This window comes from Gallinula chloropus, assembly GCF_964237585.1.
Source record: "Gallinula chloropus genome assembly, chromosome: 3".
Classification (NCBI taxonomy): domain Eukaryota; kingdom Metazoa; phylum Chordata; class Aves; order Gruiformes; family Rallidae; genus Gallinula; species Gallinula chloropus.
This window is the reverse complement of record NC_140087.1, coordinates 4290077-4307931: the sequence shown is the minus strand read 5'-3', so window position 1 is coordinate 4307931 and position 17855 is coordinate 4290077. Positions and strand designations below refer to the sequence as shown.

General features: G+C 38.9%; 1 protein-coding gene across 2 annotated transcripts in view; it reads left to right on the top strand.

Annotated features, from left to right (window-relative positions):
- The window catches only part of NKAIN2 (sodium/potassium transporting ATPase interacting 2), a gene marked incomplete at both ends in the record, with an annotated part of 533835 nt that overhangs the window by 231818 nt on the left and 284162 nt on the right, over positions 1–17855 (top strand). For both annotated transcript variants that reach the window (XM_084262084.1, XM_084262083.1), the window contains one exon: positions 12436–12573. In XM_084262084.1, coding sequence (XP_084118210.1) covers positions 12436–12573 — 138 coding nt within the window. The remainder of the gene's footprint in view (positions 1–12435; positions 12574–17855) is intronic.

Here is a 17855-nt window from a genome sequence, read left to right as displayed (position 1 = left end):
TCAGCAACAGAGCAGCAGGGGTGAAAAAGGTTGACTCTGCTTTGGCTGTTTTTTACCACTCAGAAAGGAGTCAGTTCTCATTGATGTAACTTCCCTTTCTGCCCAACCAGAAGGGAGGTCGGTTGCCTGTACCTTCATTGTAAATGAAGTTCTAATCGGTATGTCATCAGGCTAGAGATAAACCACAGGGTAAACCATAACACCAGTCAAAACAGCGCCATGCAACACAAAGCAGGAACCAGCAGGTGCAGCATTCATCCCATGAAGGTATTGCTCCTGCTCTAGCGGAGAAGCACCGCGCGCAATACCATCAGATTATCTTTCCTTGAGTTAAAAATGCTCCCTCCAGAGAGGGCACCCACCCTGCTAAGAAACAGGCAGGCATTCAGTGTCATGTAAATGCTATTTATTCCCGTTGTTTTATTAATAATAGCGCTCTGCTTTGAAAAAGACGTTGTAGTTACCCTCAAATAATTGTTTTAACAGCTACCATCTAGCAAAGGTCAGAAAGTCAGCAGATGTGCATCATTTAAAACACTGACTAATATGATTATAGGGAAAAAGCTCTACTGTGTGATTTATTTTTTTTTTTTTACAATCTTGTGTTAAGATAGTATACATTATGAAATTAAACTGAACACTGTTAGCCTTCCTCTCCTAGTCTAAACCATGCTAAATTGGCCAACAATGATAAACACCTCTTTTTTGATAGGTCATGATTGGATAGATTACTGTTTTTGTATAATTCAAGGAGGTCATTTACTAACAAGCCAGAGCATTAAAAAATGGCTAGATTCAAGTAGCTAACGTAAAATAGTCTTATTTTTTCTTTTTCTTTCTTTTTTTTTCTTTTCCTAGGCACGGTGGAAGAGTCTGGCTCAGGAATTTAATTTGCCTTTTGTAGTCTATCAGAAGGCTCATGATTATTTCTTACAACAAAATATTCAGTGCAACAAATTAGTAGATTCTGCTATGTTGGTTGGGCTGTATTCCAATTCCTGCCTTAGTGATGCTGGCTGCCTTCAGCACTGCCAGCATAATAATTATTGCTGAGTTTTCTAGACCTCATCAAACCAGCAAGGTGATCACCCCCTTGGAACAGCTGGGGATACGAGGTATGGAAAAGCAGAAAGAAATTGCTGCAACTCCGTGTTATCACGCCAGCAAGTGCCACTTGAATGATGGCAGCTATTGGCAGGGGTCAGGCACTGCTGGAGGAGAGTGAGCTTGCAGCAGTTCTAGGTTACAGCTTTTGCAGATTCCAAGGAAAGTTTCTGTGGCCACTGGATTAAGGAAAGCAAATTGGAAAGTGGGGAAAACACAGATCTGCAGGCAGACGTCCAAGGGGTGATGAGGATTTGTGACAATGAAGCAGTGCTTGGTTTACAGTATGTGATTGGCTCCTTTATAAAGCAAAAAACTTCCAGAAACACCATAATGCCATGCAGGTTTGTTAGGCAGCCAGCCCTCTCCAGCCTTTGTCACATAATTAAGGTACCAACTGGTGACAGCAAACTGATGTCATTCTTTCTCCAATACAGAGAAGTATACAACTATTTATCAGTATTTTACCATATGAAGTACATAAGGAAAATAACTAACTAAATGAATAAATTCTTATTTTAGGTATTTAACAACATTGTAACCATCAGAATACCTGTAGAGAAACTGTGTTTGAGCGCATATTTTGGATAAACAATGGGTTTAAAGCACAACACTCAACACTACCATTTCCACAAAATAAACAGCCAGTAAAAATCAGAGTTTAGCCTCAAATTAGTTGATGCAAATTATCCTCGTGTAAATCAGAGAAACATCATTGACTGCAGTTAACACTGATGCAAATAAGGGCCATTACATCCCTCTTTAGTATTTCTGTTTCCTTTCTTGTTTCTCCCTTTTGTTTGAACATTTTCATTTTGATTCAACTATATTTAATTTTCTGGACAATCTCTTCACAAAGAAGAATATTTTGACACCATTTCCATCCCTTGGATACAGTGGCACCTATGAGCACTGCAGAACAGAGAGAACATTCACCATGTCTTTAGTCTTTTGTCAGATCTTTGCATCTATCCTTTTCCTTGTGTCTCATATTTAAAACTTTCCAGTCACAGTGGACTGGGAGTAGAGCTTTGTGATTCGCTGTCTTTTAACCCAGCACTTTATTATACTGCTCCATTTTCCACTATTTGTTACATTGACTGCAAACAGATAATATTTCAGAAGCAATGTACTTAAAAGATGGGGATATTTGTATGCATACACGAATTGGCATACTAATAAGAGGTCAACATACAGTATCAGTACGTGAGTCATCACAGACTAGTTTTTTATTCATGACATTTGCCATCAGGTCTATGGAAAAGGAACGGCCAGTCTCCCTTTTCTTATAGCTTTGGTGTTGGAAGAGGCAAAAGAATGACCCTGTAATCTGTACTGCTTACTTACATTACAGAGTCTGTGCTTTCTTGGGGCAGGTGGTGAGGTTTGTATTTATTTAAAACAGAAAGTTTGAAGTCATTTAAAAATATTGGTTCATAAAACCAGGAAAAAATCTTCCTGTTTTCCTTGAAATGTTTAATGGGACTTTTTGAGGACAGTGTCTGACTTTGCAGATAAGTAGCAACAGGACAAGAAGGAATGGCTTGCAAGTTGTGCCAGGGGAGGTTCCAGTTGGAAATTATGAGAAATTTCTTCTCAAAGAGTGATTATGCATTGGGATGGGTTGCCCAGAGAGGTGGTGGGGTCACCATTCCTCAGGGTGTTCAAGAAAAGGTTGGATGAGGTACTTAAGGACATGGTTTAGTTAGTAATATAGGTGGTAGGGGGACAGTTGGACTTGGATGATCTTGGAGCTCTTTTCCAGCTTTAATGATTCTGTGATTCTGTGTGACTCACACAGAACTGGGACCCTTACCTTAATTGCCCAGTGACCTAGGGTTTTCCTGTAACAACTAGGACATCATAGTGTTTCATACACTGCCTTTTTTTTTTGTTCTTTTCTTTTTTTTTTAATTATCATGTTTCGAAGTAGATTGACTACAGAGAAGTATTGAAAACTGCTGCAAATTGGCTGGCTCTGATCAACAGTTCTTGAGTTGAAACAACAGTCTTGAACTATCCTATGAGAGGGCTCCATTTTCTTTGCAGAAAAAAAGCTTCACCCTTCTGTTTGTGGAACTGGGTTGTAGGCAGTAATCAGTATTCCCCAGCTGTGATTGAAATTAAAGGTGCTGGACATGGGTCACTGGGCATCTGAAAGATGGGATCTGAGACCTTGTGCTTGTCCCTGGGACTCTGGTGCAGAAAGCAATTGGCAGGTCTGACTTTAAGGTATCCATGTGGTAGAAAAGTTGCATTGCTGCCTTCAGACCTACTTTGAGCTCCCTAAGGACTAATGGCTTTATATGCAGGTAATAGGCAAAGTTTAGCAGCTACAAACTTTTCTGGCTAGAGCTGATGTCAGTTATCTTTCTTTCACAGAGGGGTCTGCATAGTTTAAATGTCAGTTTTCAGATTATGCCAAGGCATGAAAATGTAGTAGGTGCTTCACATATTCTGTGAATAATAAATATTCCAGCGGGAGCATCTTGACAAATTTCTGTAAGGTCAGACATAGTCAGCATCCTGCTTATCCAGGTTTAGTTGTGGAATGAGTGACTACAAACAAGAAGCCCTCTGAGCCAGATGGTTCTGACATGGATTAGTTTCATTGTCTCTCTTGCTTTGTGGAAACTCTCATATATCTGTGTTATGGTTGAATCCCAGCTGGTAACTAAGAGCCACGCAGCTACGTGCTCACCCCCTCACCTCAAAGTGGATAGAGAGGAGAATGGGAAAAAAAATCTCCTGGGCTGAGATAAAGGCAGTTTAATAGGGTAACAATGCAAGGGAAGACTAATAGCAACAACAAGTAGTGATGTACAAATACGATTGCTCACTCCATGTGGAAGGAATAAAATGACAACTGCATCGCCCAGTCTGTTTCCAAGCAGAGATCCCACCTCCCAGCCAGATTGCCCAATTTTATCTGGATCATGAAATTCTGGGACAGGGAATGTCCCTTTGGCCAGTCTGAGCCAGCTGTCCTGGCTGGGCTCTCCCAGCTTCTTCTGCACGTGGCAGGGCTTGGGAAATGGAAAAGTCCTTGGCTTAGTGTAGGCACTGTGACTACCCAGCACCATCTAAAACTGTCAGTGTGTTACCAACTTCATTCTCATCCTGAATCCAAAACACAGCACTGTCCTAACTACCAGAAAGAAAATTATCTCAGAGGAAACCAGGATAGTCTGAATACAAGTAAAACAACAATAGTGACTCTGGATTGGCTATTTTCACTTGACATGGTACTCAGCTACAAAATATACAGTTCTTATTAACACAGGACTCAATCCTGACAAGATAGTGAGTGATCCCTGCCAATACTACTCAAAGTTATTTGGCTAATGAGGTTTCTTACAGATGTGCCTTTCCAGCTGAGGAGTAGAGACTAGTTTTTTGCTGTTATTAGAAGGTAATTTTTTTTTCAGGTATTAGGCCACATTCTGGTTTTGGCAAAAGAAACAAAACCAGTAGTTTCATTACCTGAAGTTAAGATACCCAGATACATCCTTTTGTCAATTCTGTAAGAGCATTATCACTTCTTTGTTGGGTTTACAAAAGTAACATACCATAATTTCAGCCACTGTGTAGAAATTAGTTGTATCTTTGTGAATGGAAGTGAGACCCTTTTATTGTCAAACATTTCCATACAGAAACAATTTGAAAGTATTAGATAAGGCTAATCTTTCTGAATGCTCTCTGGATGCTTGATTTTGCCTTCAGGCTTTACTGCAGGCAAATTCAGATTGTGCAATTAAAAAATATTATTAAAGCTTAATTCAGAAGTATTGTTATGTTCTAAACTGGCTCAAGGCTTATCAGCAGTGTCAGTAAAATTGAATTTTGCCACCTTAAAGATGAAGTGTGGGAGCCAGGGCTTCGATGCTCCCACTAGAATGATGTGAAGGGGGGAAAGAGAGGGAATAGGGCTAGGGCAGAAAGGTGGGAAGGAATCCCTGAGAGATCGGTCTCAATCTTCCCATTGTCAGTGGCAGAATGGGAGAAGATGGAGTTGAGCAGTGTTTAAATTTATTCCCTCCAGTGCTCACTATTCCATCTATCATGATCCTTCCTTGGGCCACAGTCACAGCTAGCCTCTCTGCAGGGCTTGGACCAAAGCAAAATAGGCATCAAACCCAGGACCATGCTCATAACCTACCTGACTTTGCACTAGGTGGTCATACGAAGCTAATGATGCAGAGTACTGCCTCCAGTAAAGGCTGGGTTCCCAGTATGTTTAAGTGTTTTCTGTTAATCTTTGATCCTGTCTGAAGCTTGCACCAGTAACCTGGCAGAGCTTTTGTGGCAGGGTGCTGCAGCTGGGGCAGGCACTGCGTTGCTACACAGCTTTCAGACCTGAGTTGGTATTAAAGAGATGTCAGCTGTGTCTGCCCTGCACTCTAGTTTCAGAGGCACTGTGGGAGAGGCAGCTCTCACATCTCTGCTCCTGTAATACAGGTCTGTGCTCTCCAAGGTTGTAAATCTGGCCTTCTAAAAGTAAAAATCACATTTAAGCTAGTATATTAAACTGCTCTTATATGTTCTATTTTTTCTGACTAACCCTTTGTCAACAGAGTATTTATTTATTTCCTTATTTATCTGTGTGGATCATCTGATTTTAACTGTTCCTAAAAACATGTGGGCAGGGTTTACAAAATACATGACTTCTAGTATTTTGTGTTCTAACATTACCTTGATTTTTAAGGCAAAAATGAATCTTGTAACTTCACCCAATTTCTAAGTTTGAACTGCTTTTGATCACATTCTGTACTTACGTTCCTGGTTTTTATATGAAGTACAAATATGTCTTATTAAAATGTACAATAGTTATTACAAATGTTCACGAACAGGAAACAAAATACAGAGATTAAAACTCTTAGCACTTCTAAGTTATTATTAGTTAAGTACATCCTATAGCTGAAATACCAACTTCATTGTATTTAGACTCATGGGTTTGCATCAGACTGATTTTTCAAACTCTGGTTTAGGCAGGCAAAAGGATTTGGTATCTAACTCTTGGTGTTTCTGGCCAGCCAGAAGTAACAAACTCAGTGATCTTAGAACATACACATGTACACACACACAAAGAATTAAATGTATGATGTTAAGATTTGTTATCTAACTTGTAGCATGAACTTAAGAGCCCAACCCATTTAAGCTAGACATTGGGATCAAGTGGGCAGTTGTGTATAACACTTTGCCCTGAAGACAAATGAATGAACTGAAATACTCTTGTGCCTTTCAGAATATTGAAATCTACTACATGTCACAAATTCTGCATTTTTGTTGTTGTTTTCAGTTATTAACAAAGGTAAATTTGTTCTTGTCCAGTAAAAAAAAATACCTGAGACACAATTGGCTCTACAGCTCTGCACACCTATATAGAATGTCATGAATTCAAATACTTCCTTCAAGTTGCAAAATTTTATATGTCTTAAGTGCAAAAATAAATTATTTTAAAATAATAATTTTAGCAATGTGGTTGCTATAAAGTTATTCTGAAAACAATTTTGGGAAGCAGTATTAAAGGTACCATATCATTGAGTGTAAAATTGGGGACTGAGCACACTTTTTTCTATCGTTTAACTCTTTCATGGTTATTGGTGTTTCATATGTTGTGTGGAGAAGGTGTTTTGCAGTACTAGAACTTGTCGATCAAGTATTTTGCCAGAAATTTCCTCTCTTTTTTTCTGCCTGATTACACAGGAGGTGATGCTTTCAGGGAAAGTGCTTGGGAGGCAGGGTTTTGATTTTGTTATTGTTTGAGTCACTGGGTCTCCATGCATATATGGTGGAGTCAAAATGTTTTTAAATCATGAATGTAATACCCTGAAGATATGTTCAGTATACCGTAAACCTTTTGTTTTCATTAAGCCAACTGTCAGCCTCAGCAGCTCAGCATTAGCTAGAATCTTTCTTATTTGTGTGTCACGAGTAATAATAACTGAAGTGTTATTTAGATAACAGCTCTGCTTCTTATTACTACATAACAGAAAACCTACTATAGAAAGCTTGTATTTACCAGGTTTTTATTATTACTGTGTTCAGTTAGAGAAGGCAGCAGCTGAGACTAAGAGTACACTCTGCAGCCGCAGAGAGCCCTGTTGTCCTCAGTAGGTCACAGCAGAAATCCACTTGTACACAATACGATGCAGGGATGTGGTCCTACAAAGGATTTTTAAAAACTATGATTACCTTCTTATCAAGTGCAGGGAAGGCCTATTCCTTCTCTCAGCAGCATCAAACGGATTAAGTACAGGGGCTTAGTATTCTGTATGTTATTCCTTTAAGAAACCAATGGACAAATGGAAACTAATTCCTTCTTGATTTTAACTTGTATTACCTGCGCCTGTGATGGTTTTTATTAGATGTGCTGAGAATGCCATTATGTCCACAGCTCTTTGCAGAACTTCATTTTAGTGTTGCCTTTCTACTTGGCAAAAAATAAAATAAAATTCAGAACTTTTTCCTTTCCCAGCTGTCTTGAAGTGAAGGACTTGGCTCACATGCAGATGCACACTTGTGTAGGTCTATGTTGTGTGGATTTGACTTTCAAAATATTATTCTGTTGTTGAATAACCAGGCCCTCTATCTCAGGATACTATCAGAAATGTTGATGAAAAATTAAATGAAGCTCTCTGGGGAATGGCACAAATATATGCGTTCTGCCTCTGAATGACAGGAGTGCTGGCAGTGTTGTACGTGATGCAGGTAGGCTTTAGCATTAAAATGCTTTCATAAGCCACAGGCGCAAAATCCTTGTGTTTATTGGGCTTTCTTTAACTTCCTGTGCCTTAGACACAAGGACTGGAAGTCATTACAAAACTACACGTCTAACTTAAAAACAGGCAAAGGTTTCGAAGCTGTGGGCATCTGATGCAACACAATTTTGCCGAGGGGACTTAATGAGTTACTGATTAGAGCTTAATTTCTGTGGCTCATTCTTAGCCAGCACTAGCCATGATAGAAAACACGGTTGCTTAATTCTCCTTCACTGCGATTTGAGCTAATACTCTCCTCCTTCAGAGCAATCCGAGCGCCTGTTACCATGGCTGAGCTGGGGAGTCCACCAGCTGCCTGTGACCCTTTCCCGTTCCCCAGCACGCTCGGTGCCTCTGCAGCGGCTGAGGGCCACAGCAGGCAGAGGGCCTACGTAGCTGCTTGTCCGTGTAGGCCCGCGCGTGCTTTAATTGGTATCAAATGCAAAGCCTTGATTGGGTGGCTGCGGTTGAGTTTCTTCTCAAGGAGCTTGCTGAGGAAAGGCGCTTTGTCATTTTCCATTTTGGAGTTCGTGTTATAAATCATCTTTCGGCTGGTTTCTCCTTTGTGGTTCCTGTCTGAAATTTTAGCCCAATCGTATACTTTAAGAATCGTCTCAAAATGATTTTCTTTATCCTCTGGAAATTCAATTCTTAGATCCCTCAAGGTCAGTAACACTGTTAACCTATTAACTACCAGCCTCTGACAAGAATCTGGAAACAGGTTGAGCTATTCCAACATGACAGTATAAAGACTGACATTATTTTGTATTTATTTTTAAGCCAGTTAGCAGAAGTCAGGCAAAAAAAAAGGAGCAATAAAAATGGTTCAATGTAGCGACACTTAACTCTTCTACAATTTTATCAGTGTTTACATAAGATAATCTATGATATTTATTTGAAAGCCTAAGACAATTTAGGTGAACGTATATTTTCTAACATCAGGAACTGACTCTCCATAACCCTGTATTTTGGGATCACTGCATTGTTAAAATGGAGTTGAATTAAAACATATTTTTCTTTTCTTACCATAGTGTCCCTTTTTCATCCAAGCATCCATTTTTCTTCTTTGCTGTTCTCATTTTAAACCTCTGTTTCCGGAAAAAGAAGAAAGAAAATGGACAGTTCTTTATCTATTCCCAAGCTTTAAAGATTAATATTGCTTTGTCAGACCTTTCCTTTTCTCTCTGTAATGTTCTTGAAACATCATTAAACATCTGAAGCTGCTGGATATGATTTGGAAAAAGAAGTGCAGTTGATTAAGTAAAAATTCTAAGTGTTTTAAGTAAAGGAAAAAATATTTAGAAATAAGGTCTATATTTTCTCTTGCTATGTAAAAATATCCCATATGATTCTGGTATCTATGGAAGAGAAGGAAGATACATAATGCTGTTTTTAATATATTTTGTCAGTACTTTGTCCTTCTTTTCACTTCTCTCCCTTTAGAAACACAGACCCGATGGATTTTAATTTTTTTTTAGTAATTGCATGTAGTAAGTCCATATTGTTTTTTCTGTTTGTTTGTAGGTTGCTTTCGTTTTATCTCCCACCTTCAAGAAGTGGGAATAAAGATCTAGTTCTGTCCTATATTTTCCATTTGATAAATCTGTGATGTGCCTTTCTGTGGAAGTCTGGTTGTCTTAAGAAACAGCAGCTGCATTTCTGCAGCATTTTATCTCTGCAAAGCCTACCAGAATGCTGCCATTTCACATACCCACTAGTCCTTACAGACAGCTGATTCCTCAGAGTGACGGGAGAAAGTCCAATAACAAGTCTGTCTGTGGTAAATATAAGGTAGATACACAGGGACAGAGGTGGCATGTGTTTATCTCCTTGTTTTCCACAGCCAATGTTTACCTGCTGTCCAACACAGCCCCTAAACAACTCTTGGTGGAACTACTGCATCTTTCACAAAAAAACCCCACAAACTGAACAACCCATGCTTGATGTGTGATAGTACAGTTTCCTTTCAACCTAAAGGTGCAGCAGAAATATTAGGTTTTCTTCTTTTTTGTATAATTAACTGCTATGCTGCAATTTTAATCTATAATTGGCTTACTTAAATATATTATTTCCTACTGGTTGAATGATTTGCGTCATCCCTTGTATTTTTTTTGCTTGCTGAATCCCTACTGTTACTATACTAGAAGCTTTCACGGTCTAGACTCTTTTTGCCACTGCCTTGCTATTGTCATTTACTCTTTGTTGAGCTCTGAGAAAATAAGAGCTCTGTGCTCAAAGTGAGTATTTTCCCTTTGTTACCTGTTTAACAGCACTTAATGTGTAGCAGGTCTTTTCCTGATAACTCTAATAGACTTCACACAGACCTACATAACACTGCTTTATGCCACATGTTGGGGTTTTTTTTATATAAATTACTATGTCAGTAGTCAAGGAAATATTTCTTAAATGATGAACTTAGCAGCACAGGGAGCCTGAGATTTCATGAAGTTCCCGATACAGCTTGGCCTTCCTCTTCTTCCTTCATCACATCGTCACCATTAGAATATTAAGTGTTGGGATTCTGGGAACTCTTCTATGATGCCACTTTGCTAGGGAGAGTTGAAGGACCAGAATCTGCTCCTGTCAATAAACCATAAAATAAAATGCTGCAAGATACCAAGACTGGCTGCCAGCTGGATGTGTGGTGTGAAGGGAACCTTTGTTGTAGAGAGGAATACAGTAGATGACATGAAACCCTGAACTTTCAAACTCAAAATGATAAGGCTGACAAACTACCCCAGGGTTATTTTGAGAATCCCTATCATAAAGTTCATGTGCCAATAAGTGCTATATAATTAACACTCTTTACATTTGCAGTGCTGGTGTAAGTGTAGGCTGCCAGTGTTGGTGTGGCAGTGGACTGCAGTATGAAAAACTCTCCCACGGCTGTATCAGTGGTGATCAATAGTTAATTATTCATTTAGCACTTGATCTCAAAAGGTGTTATTTTTTGAATGAATGAAGTATGTGGCAGATGGACCTAATTCAGTTAATCCACACTATAATGTAAGTTCAACAAGTAGACACCTATGTTTTAATGAATCTTTAAAGCTACGAAGATGATTAAGGGCCTGGAGCATCTCCCCTATGAGGAAAGGCTGAGTAAGTTGGGACTGTTCAGCCTTGAGAAGAGAAGACTAAGGGGGGACCTAATTAAAGTTTATAATTATCTGAAGCAGGGGATGCAGGGGGAATGTGCAGCCCCTTTTCAGTGTCTGTGGGGACAGGACAAGGGGCAATGGCTGCAAGTTGGAACATAGGAAGTTCCACACCAACATGGGGAAGAACTTTTCCCCAGTGAGGGTGAGGGAGCCCTGGGACAGGCTGCCCAGGGGGTGTGGAGTCTCCATCTCTGGAGAGATTCCAGCCCCGTCTGGACGCCGCCCTGTGCAATATGAGCTGGGGAGCTGCTTTGGCAGGGGGGTTGGACCCGATTATCTCTTGAGGTCCCTTCCACCCCCTACAATTCTATGATTCTATGATACTATGATTTATAAAGAAACAGACTGGGTTTTTTCGTTCTTTTTTTCTGGTGTGTATGGTGATGCTGTTGTTTTAATTTTTTCTTTTATTTATTTTTATTATTCACATTTTAATTAAACTCATTTATTCATCACTCCAATCAGTGGAAATTGTTGGGCTTGAAACTCCTTACCCTTTTTCTCTAAATTCACTTCAGCATTATACTGCCTTCTGCTATTCACATCAATGTTATTTTTATCAAAACATTCTGCCTATGATCTGGGGTGCAGTGCTGCATTTCTGTATAAGTCTGAACACCGGTTAAGGGACACCTTTTACTTGAATTCTGAAATTATTTCTTCTGACGCTGGTAGAAATGTAGGTTTTTTTCCAATTTATTATCTCTCTGCTAGGAATGGTATTGCTTGAAAGCAGTCATAAACAGCCCAAGAGTTTCCCTTAAATTATTTTTTAAAAATCAATATCTAGAATCATGGATATACTTCAGCTGATGTTTGTGACAGTGGGAGGAGGTCATCTAGAGTCATTATCAGTAGAACCAGGTCAAAAAGTTTCATGCATTTGGTTACATGTAAAAGCCCCGTGACAGGATAAGGATAGCTGGGGATAGAAGGAAGAGAAAAAAAATCAAACAGTAGAGTAATAAAGGAAAGGAAGAGACAGGACTAGGCTGAAGGATGGTGTTTGTGATTGGAAGTGAAGTAGCTGAGAAGTTGTCCTAAGCCTGCCACCTATTTTCAGCACCAATATTCTAGAACATTATAGTATTTGCTGGTGTATATAGCAGAATGATTTGTGTTTCTGCTCCTGCAAACATCCCGTCCTAGTGAACAGTTTAGTATCTCAGTAGAATTGCCCACATGAATATTTTAGCTAACTGAATATAACTTAGTAAACTGTCAGTGAGAAATGCAGCTTTCATTAAAACAAGAAGGTGAAACATTGCAAACTCATTTCGTTTTGCTGCTGACTGAAGTATTTCTTTTTAACTCAGGGCAGTTATCTTTGGTATGGGAAGGGAAAATGCCCTAAAGAGATGTCTTCTGGAATGTTCTAATCTATTTATGTTTTTGCTTTTTAATCATAGGTTTCCGTGCTCGAGAGGCAGATATTTGACTTCCTTGGTTATCAGTGGGCACCCATCCTGGCAAATTTTATACACATTATTATAGTCATACTTGGCTTATTTGGAACCATCCAGTATAGACCACGTTACATAACAGGAGTGAGTATTTAATTTTATTTACTTATTTATTTTATTTATTTATTTTGATGTGCATATTCCAAATTCTATTGCTTGTAAATCAAATCAAGATCTTTCCTTGCTTTCACTTTCCTCTGTAATATTCTATTTACTAATTATGCTTTTGAGACACCTGCAAAAAAAAATCAAGTGTTAACAACCTGCAAAAATTGAAAGTCCATATGATCACAAACTACATGACGATATGAGCTTTCAAGAAGTGAAGTCAGTTTAAAGAATTACAGCATCCTCAGAGTCACAGGGATAGAGCTAGAATAAATGCTAGCTGTAACGTTCCTAGATACACTGGACCTCCCAAACAGACCGTTGATTTATTGTAGCTACTCATTATTGTTATTAGGCATCATTGCTGGAGTGCCTGTCAGTTATGTATATCCCTCCTATGAATCATAGTCCAAGTTGAAAATGAAGTTTGAGAATATGGTGAGAAATGCATGTTTGATGATTACTGAGTGAGGGCTCCAGAAGGAAAGTAAGGATTTGGACCTTTGATTTTTAATCCATTTCTTTTCATTATTCAGCTACCCCTCATAGGTAGACTCAGTATTGCTCTACTCTCTGGTTCAATATATTATTAATGAAATCCTCATTTCATATTCTGATTTTGTTTGGGGTTTTTTTCCCATTTTTAGGTCTATAAAGATAGAATAACAAATCTGAAAGCCATTGTTCAGAACTCCTTTTGTTAGAAGTTTCCATAACAATATTTCTATCAAAATTGCTAATTCAGTTAAAGCTTGTATACTTTTCAGAGACAGGCAGCAGTAGAAGAGACTTGTCTGTACACAACTACATTTTCATGTTGAATGAAAATAACTCCACTGAATCAGTATCCACTTCTGCAAAGTCTGTTTCCTTCTATACTGCTCCCTCATAAACTCTCAGGAGCTTGGAAGGATTTTGCCTGTACCCCTGTGCTACCATCCATATTGCAGTAGTGTCCTGCTAACTTTAACATTTCTTTCTATCTCTGTGATGTCCTACCTGTCGAAAGTGTGTGTCCATGTGTAATGTCTTTATGCATGCATACAATTTAATATTTTACAAAATATATACTATCAGCATTTAAATACATAGTGCAAGGCTTAAATATTTAGATTGTGTCCTTCAAGTCACAACTCCAGGAGTCACATGAATGAGAACTGGAGTTTTTTCTTCCATTTCTAGTGCTTTGACTAATAGAAAAGGCTTGTAAATAAAATTTAAAAGGCCCAGACCAACCAACCAACAAAACAAACAAAAAAACCCCCAACCAATATTCAAATGAGTTTCAGTTAAATAAAAAGAGTTAAAAGTTTCATCTCAAGACTATTTGAAGGCATAAAACCAAACATGAACATAAAATGCTCAGCTGAGCTAAACAGAAAAGCTAGAATTAAATGGCCTTTTTGATAGTACAGAAAATTACCTGCTACAGCGCTGAGTGCCTTGTGAATGGGGAGGAATATCAGCCTTCTAAATAGGTACCAGTCACATGAGTTTCTTGATGATACTGTTTGTGTCACACCTTCCTACTGAATTTCCTACGTAACTTTTCTTAGAGTTACCCCTCACCCTCTCACTGTGTAGCCCATCTGGCTTTGTGAGTTTGCCTTCCTGCATCCTCTTATTGAATTGGATGGAACCAGTCTAAGTTTAAAGTTTGTCTTGCTCAGATATTATAGTCGATACCTGAATCTGCCATCTATCACAGACTGTTTAGGTAAGGAAACAAGGACAGAACTTTCATCCTTCATTTACATGGATCAAAAGAGAAATGCTGTGATTTTTTCATTTCTACCACTGCTCTCTTTGGAGAGTATGTAAAGTCTGGTTGAGGGAAATGGTCCTGGTCTCTTGAGGGAGAAATAAGAGAACTGAATCATTTTCCCTAGTTTTGCTGGGCCCAGCATAGGTGCTTTGTTGAAGCTGGGCTAAACTCAGCCTTTACTCCTGACATCAGGAGTAAAAATATGAGTTCAAAGACAAGAAGAAAGACAACAGCCTGTAAGCCTGCAAGTGAGGTTTTCATGTGAGTGGATGTAAAAACTGAGACTTCAATAGGTTCTGCAAGGGTCTGTCTGTCTTGAGTGGACCCTATAGGACCCTTAATCCACAATCACATTAATATCTCAAGTATAGCTTGCTTCAGCAAGACTACAAAACATTTCCTTTTTACTGTACATACTTTGTAAAGGACATCACAAAACTGTTTTCCAGAGATTCTGAATCATAGGTTAAAGAGAGCAGAGAGGTTTTCAGGTGAGATTTAGAGAAATGATTCAGTGGTTTGGGAAAAGAAAGAAGGTTTAGACAGATGGGACACCACAAGTGAAAGGGTGTACTTGTACTTTCCTTATACTTCCTCCCACAAGAGTAGTGGGAGGGTTTAGAAGTGGGTGAGGGGAATAGGAGACTCTGGTTTCAGGCCTTGGAAAATAGTTCAGATTACATGAGGTGCAGGAGTTATGGTGGACAAAGAGAACAAGAAATTGAAGTTTAATATTACCAGAGGCATTAATCTTAATATAGGTTTGACAAGAACACATTCATTTTTCCCTGTAAATCTAAACCATTAACCAAAAAATGAGCAATTGATGCAGGAGGTGAAACATCTGTTCTGAGGGTGGGAATGAGTGTCTGTTCAAAGATGTCTTTTCAGAAGATAATAATTAAGAAAGCCCTTTTTTTTTGGTGAAAACAATAATGATAAAAGCTCTGTGCTGAAACAGAGAATAAAGATTTCAGTAGGAACAAAGGTCAGCCAGTGTAATGACTGAGATTTAAATGTGTTTCTTTTGGCAGTGCTATCACTGCAAATCAATGCAAATGCCTGAGAGGAAATACCAATGCAAATTATTAAGGGTATTGGAGAGAAGCAGTGCTTTTCACCTGGGTAGGGCTCTGCCTGGAGAGAAGGTTCAGTTTCTCCCCATTGCTTCTATAGAGGGATTCCAGTTGTGCTGATACACTCTGCACATATTCCTCACTTAACGGTGGATTATTAGTAACCTGACTAATCCACTGACCTTCTACAATGGTGTGACTGCATCAGTAGACAAGGGAAGATTTATGGATGTAATCTATCTAGATTTCTGCAAGGCTTTTGATATGGTCATCCAAAGCATTCTGACGGCTAAATTGGAGAGATATGGGTGTGACAGATAGACTGTTAGATGACTGAGGAGGTAGCTGGGTGGCTCTAGCTGAAAAGTTACACTTAGTGGCTCCATGTCCAACTGGAAGCCAATAAAGACTGGTGTCTTTCAGGAGTCCATACTGGGAAAAATAGTATTTAATATCTTCATCAATGACATAGTGGAATTGAGGGCACCCTCAGCAAGTTTGCTGGTGACACCAAGCTGAGTGGTGCAGTTAATTCGCTGAAGGGAAGTGTGATGTCATCTAGAGGGACCTTGACAGCCTTGAGGAATGGGATGATGGGAGTGTCATGAAGTTCAATATAGCCAAGTACAAGGTTCTGCACATGAATTAGCACAATCCCTGATATCAATAAAGACTGAGGGATAAGTGGATTGAAAGAAGCCCTGAGTGTCTTGTATAATGAGAATCTCAACATGAGCCAGCAATATGGACTTGCAGCCTAGAAAGCCATCCATATCCTGGGCTGCCTATAAAGAACAGTGACCAGCACATTGAGAGAGGTGATAGTAAACTCTCCTGAGACACCACTTGGACTACTGTGTTCAGGTCTGAGGTACCCAGTAAAAGAGAGACATTGTTCTGTTAGGACAGGTCCAGAGGAGGGCCAAGACAAGTCATAGGGCTGGAGAACCTCTCCTATGAAGAAAGACTGAAACAGTTGGGAGTTGTTCAGCCTCAAGCAGCTAAGGCTCTGGGGAGAGTAAATAAAGTAGCCTTTAAATATAGAAAGGGAATTTATAAGAAAAATGGAGAAAGATTTTTTACCAGGGCCTATAGTGACAGGACAATGGACAAGAAGTTTGAACTGCAAGAGGGTAGGTTTAGATTGAAGATAAACAGGTTGCCCAGAGAAGTTGTGGATGCCCCATCCTTGCAAGTGTTCAAGTGGGTCTTTGAAAAACTTGATCTAGTGAAAGATGTCCCTGCTTACTGCAGGGAGATTGGACTAGATGATCTTTAAAGGTCCCTTCTGACCCAAACATTCTGTTATTTTATTATTCTATGGAAGAGAGTAAGGAAATGCCACTGAAGGAATTTATGTTTCCTGCATTATGAAAAAATTTAACAATCTCATTCTGCTATTATCTCAACATTTTTAGAAAGCATTCTCAGAATATATACAAAGGACAGAAAGTCTTATTTGTACTGAATGCCATTCTCTTCTCCTACAGAAGAACCCACCTGACAGTTAAATCCTACCTTGAGTTCTTCAGTGCTACAGAGGTAGCACTGTAAAATAACGTACAACGTCTAGTGGAGCTTGACAGTGACATAGGCTGTTAGAGAAAAAACTTTGAAGTGAATTATGAAATATAAGAATTTGAAGTAAATCATGTCTGGGAGGTAGATTACACTCTAAATTCCACTGTTTATTTGTACCTTCTAGTCCTGGTGAAAGGTGAAAAAGCATTTGCACTGAAGAATAAATTCTCCTGCCTTGAGTATAAACTGACCAGGAAAAAAAACAACCATCCTTTTAATCCAGAAGGAATTACCTTGTTTCAAACCTGTGATAGTAGAAGGTTGTATAAACTGTTTTTTCATAATGACCTATCCATTGAATAGTTCAAATGGACTTTGCTTCTGTGTCAAGCAAAATTATGCAGTGTACCACAGTGTTAGTAACGTTTTCCCGGGGATTAATTTATTCTGTTCTAGTATTTCCTCCTCTTAAACATAATAGTAACATCCCCTAATAATAGTGAACATAATGGAGACTCACACAGGCCACAATATACTAGTAGAAGAGAACAAGGATCTCAGTTTGACACAAATCACATTTTTAACCTTTAAGAGCAAGAAGAATCTTGTACAGGATAATACCTGGTCACATTAAGTCTGGAAGAAAAGGATAGATTATTACTTAACATGTAATTGCTGATATATATTAAAAAAGAGAGAGAGGCAATTACCTTATGTCTCAGCTTCTTGCAGCATCATCAGTCTGCCAAACCATTAGGCCCCAGAGAGTATAACTGAGTTAATCTACATCTTTTTAAAGACTAGATGTTGCCAATCGCTTCAACACCCCTAGTGAGATCTACATGACAAGTAGCCCTGAGTCTAGCAGATCTATTTTAGAGTATTCCAGTTGTGGA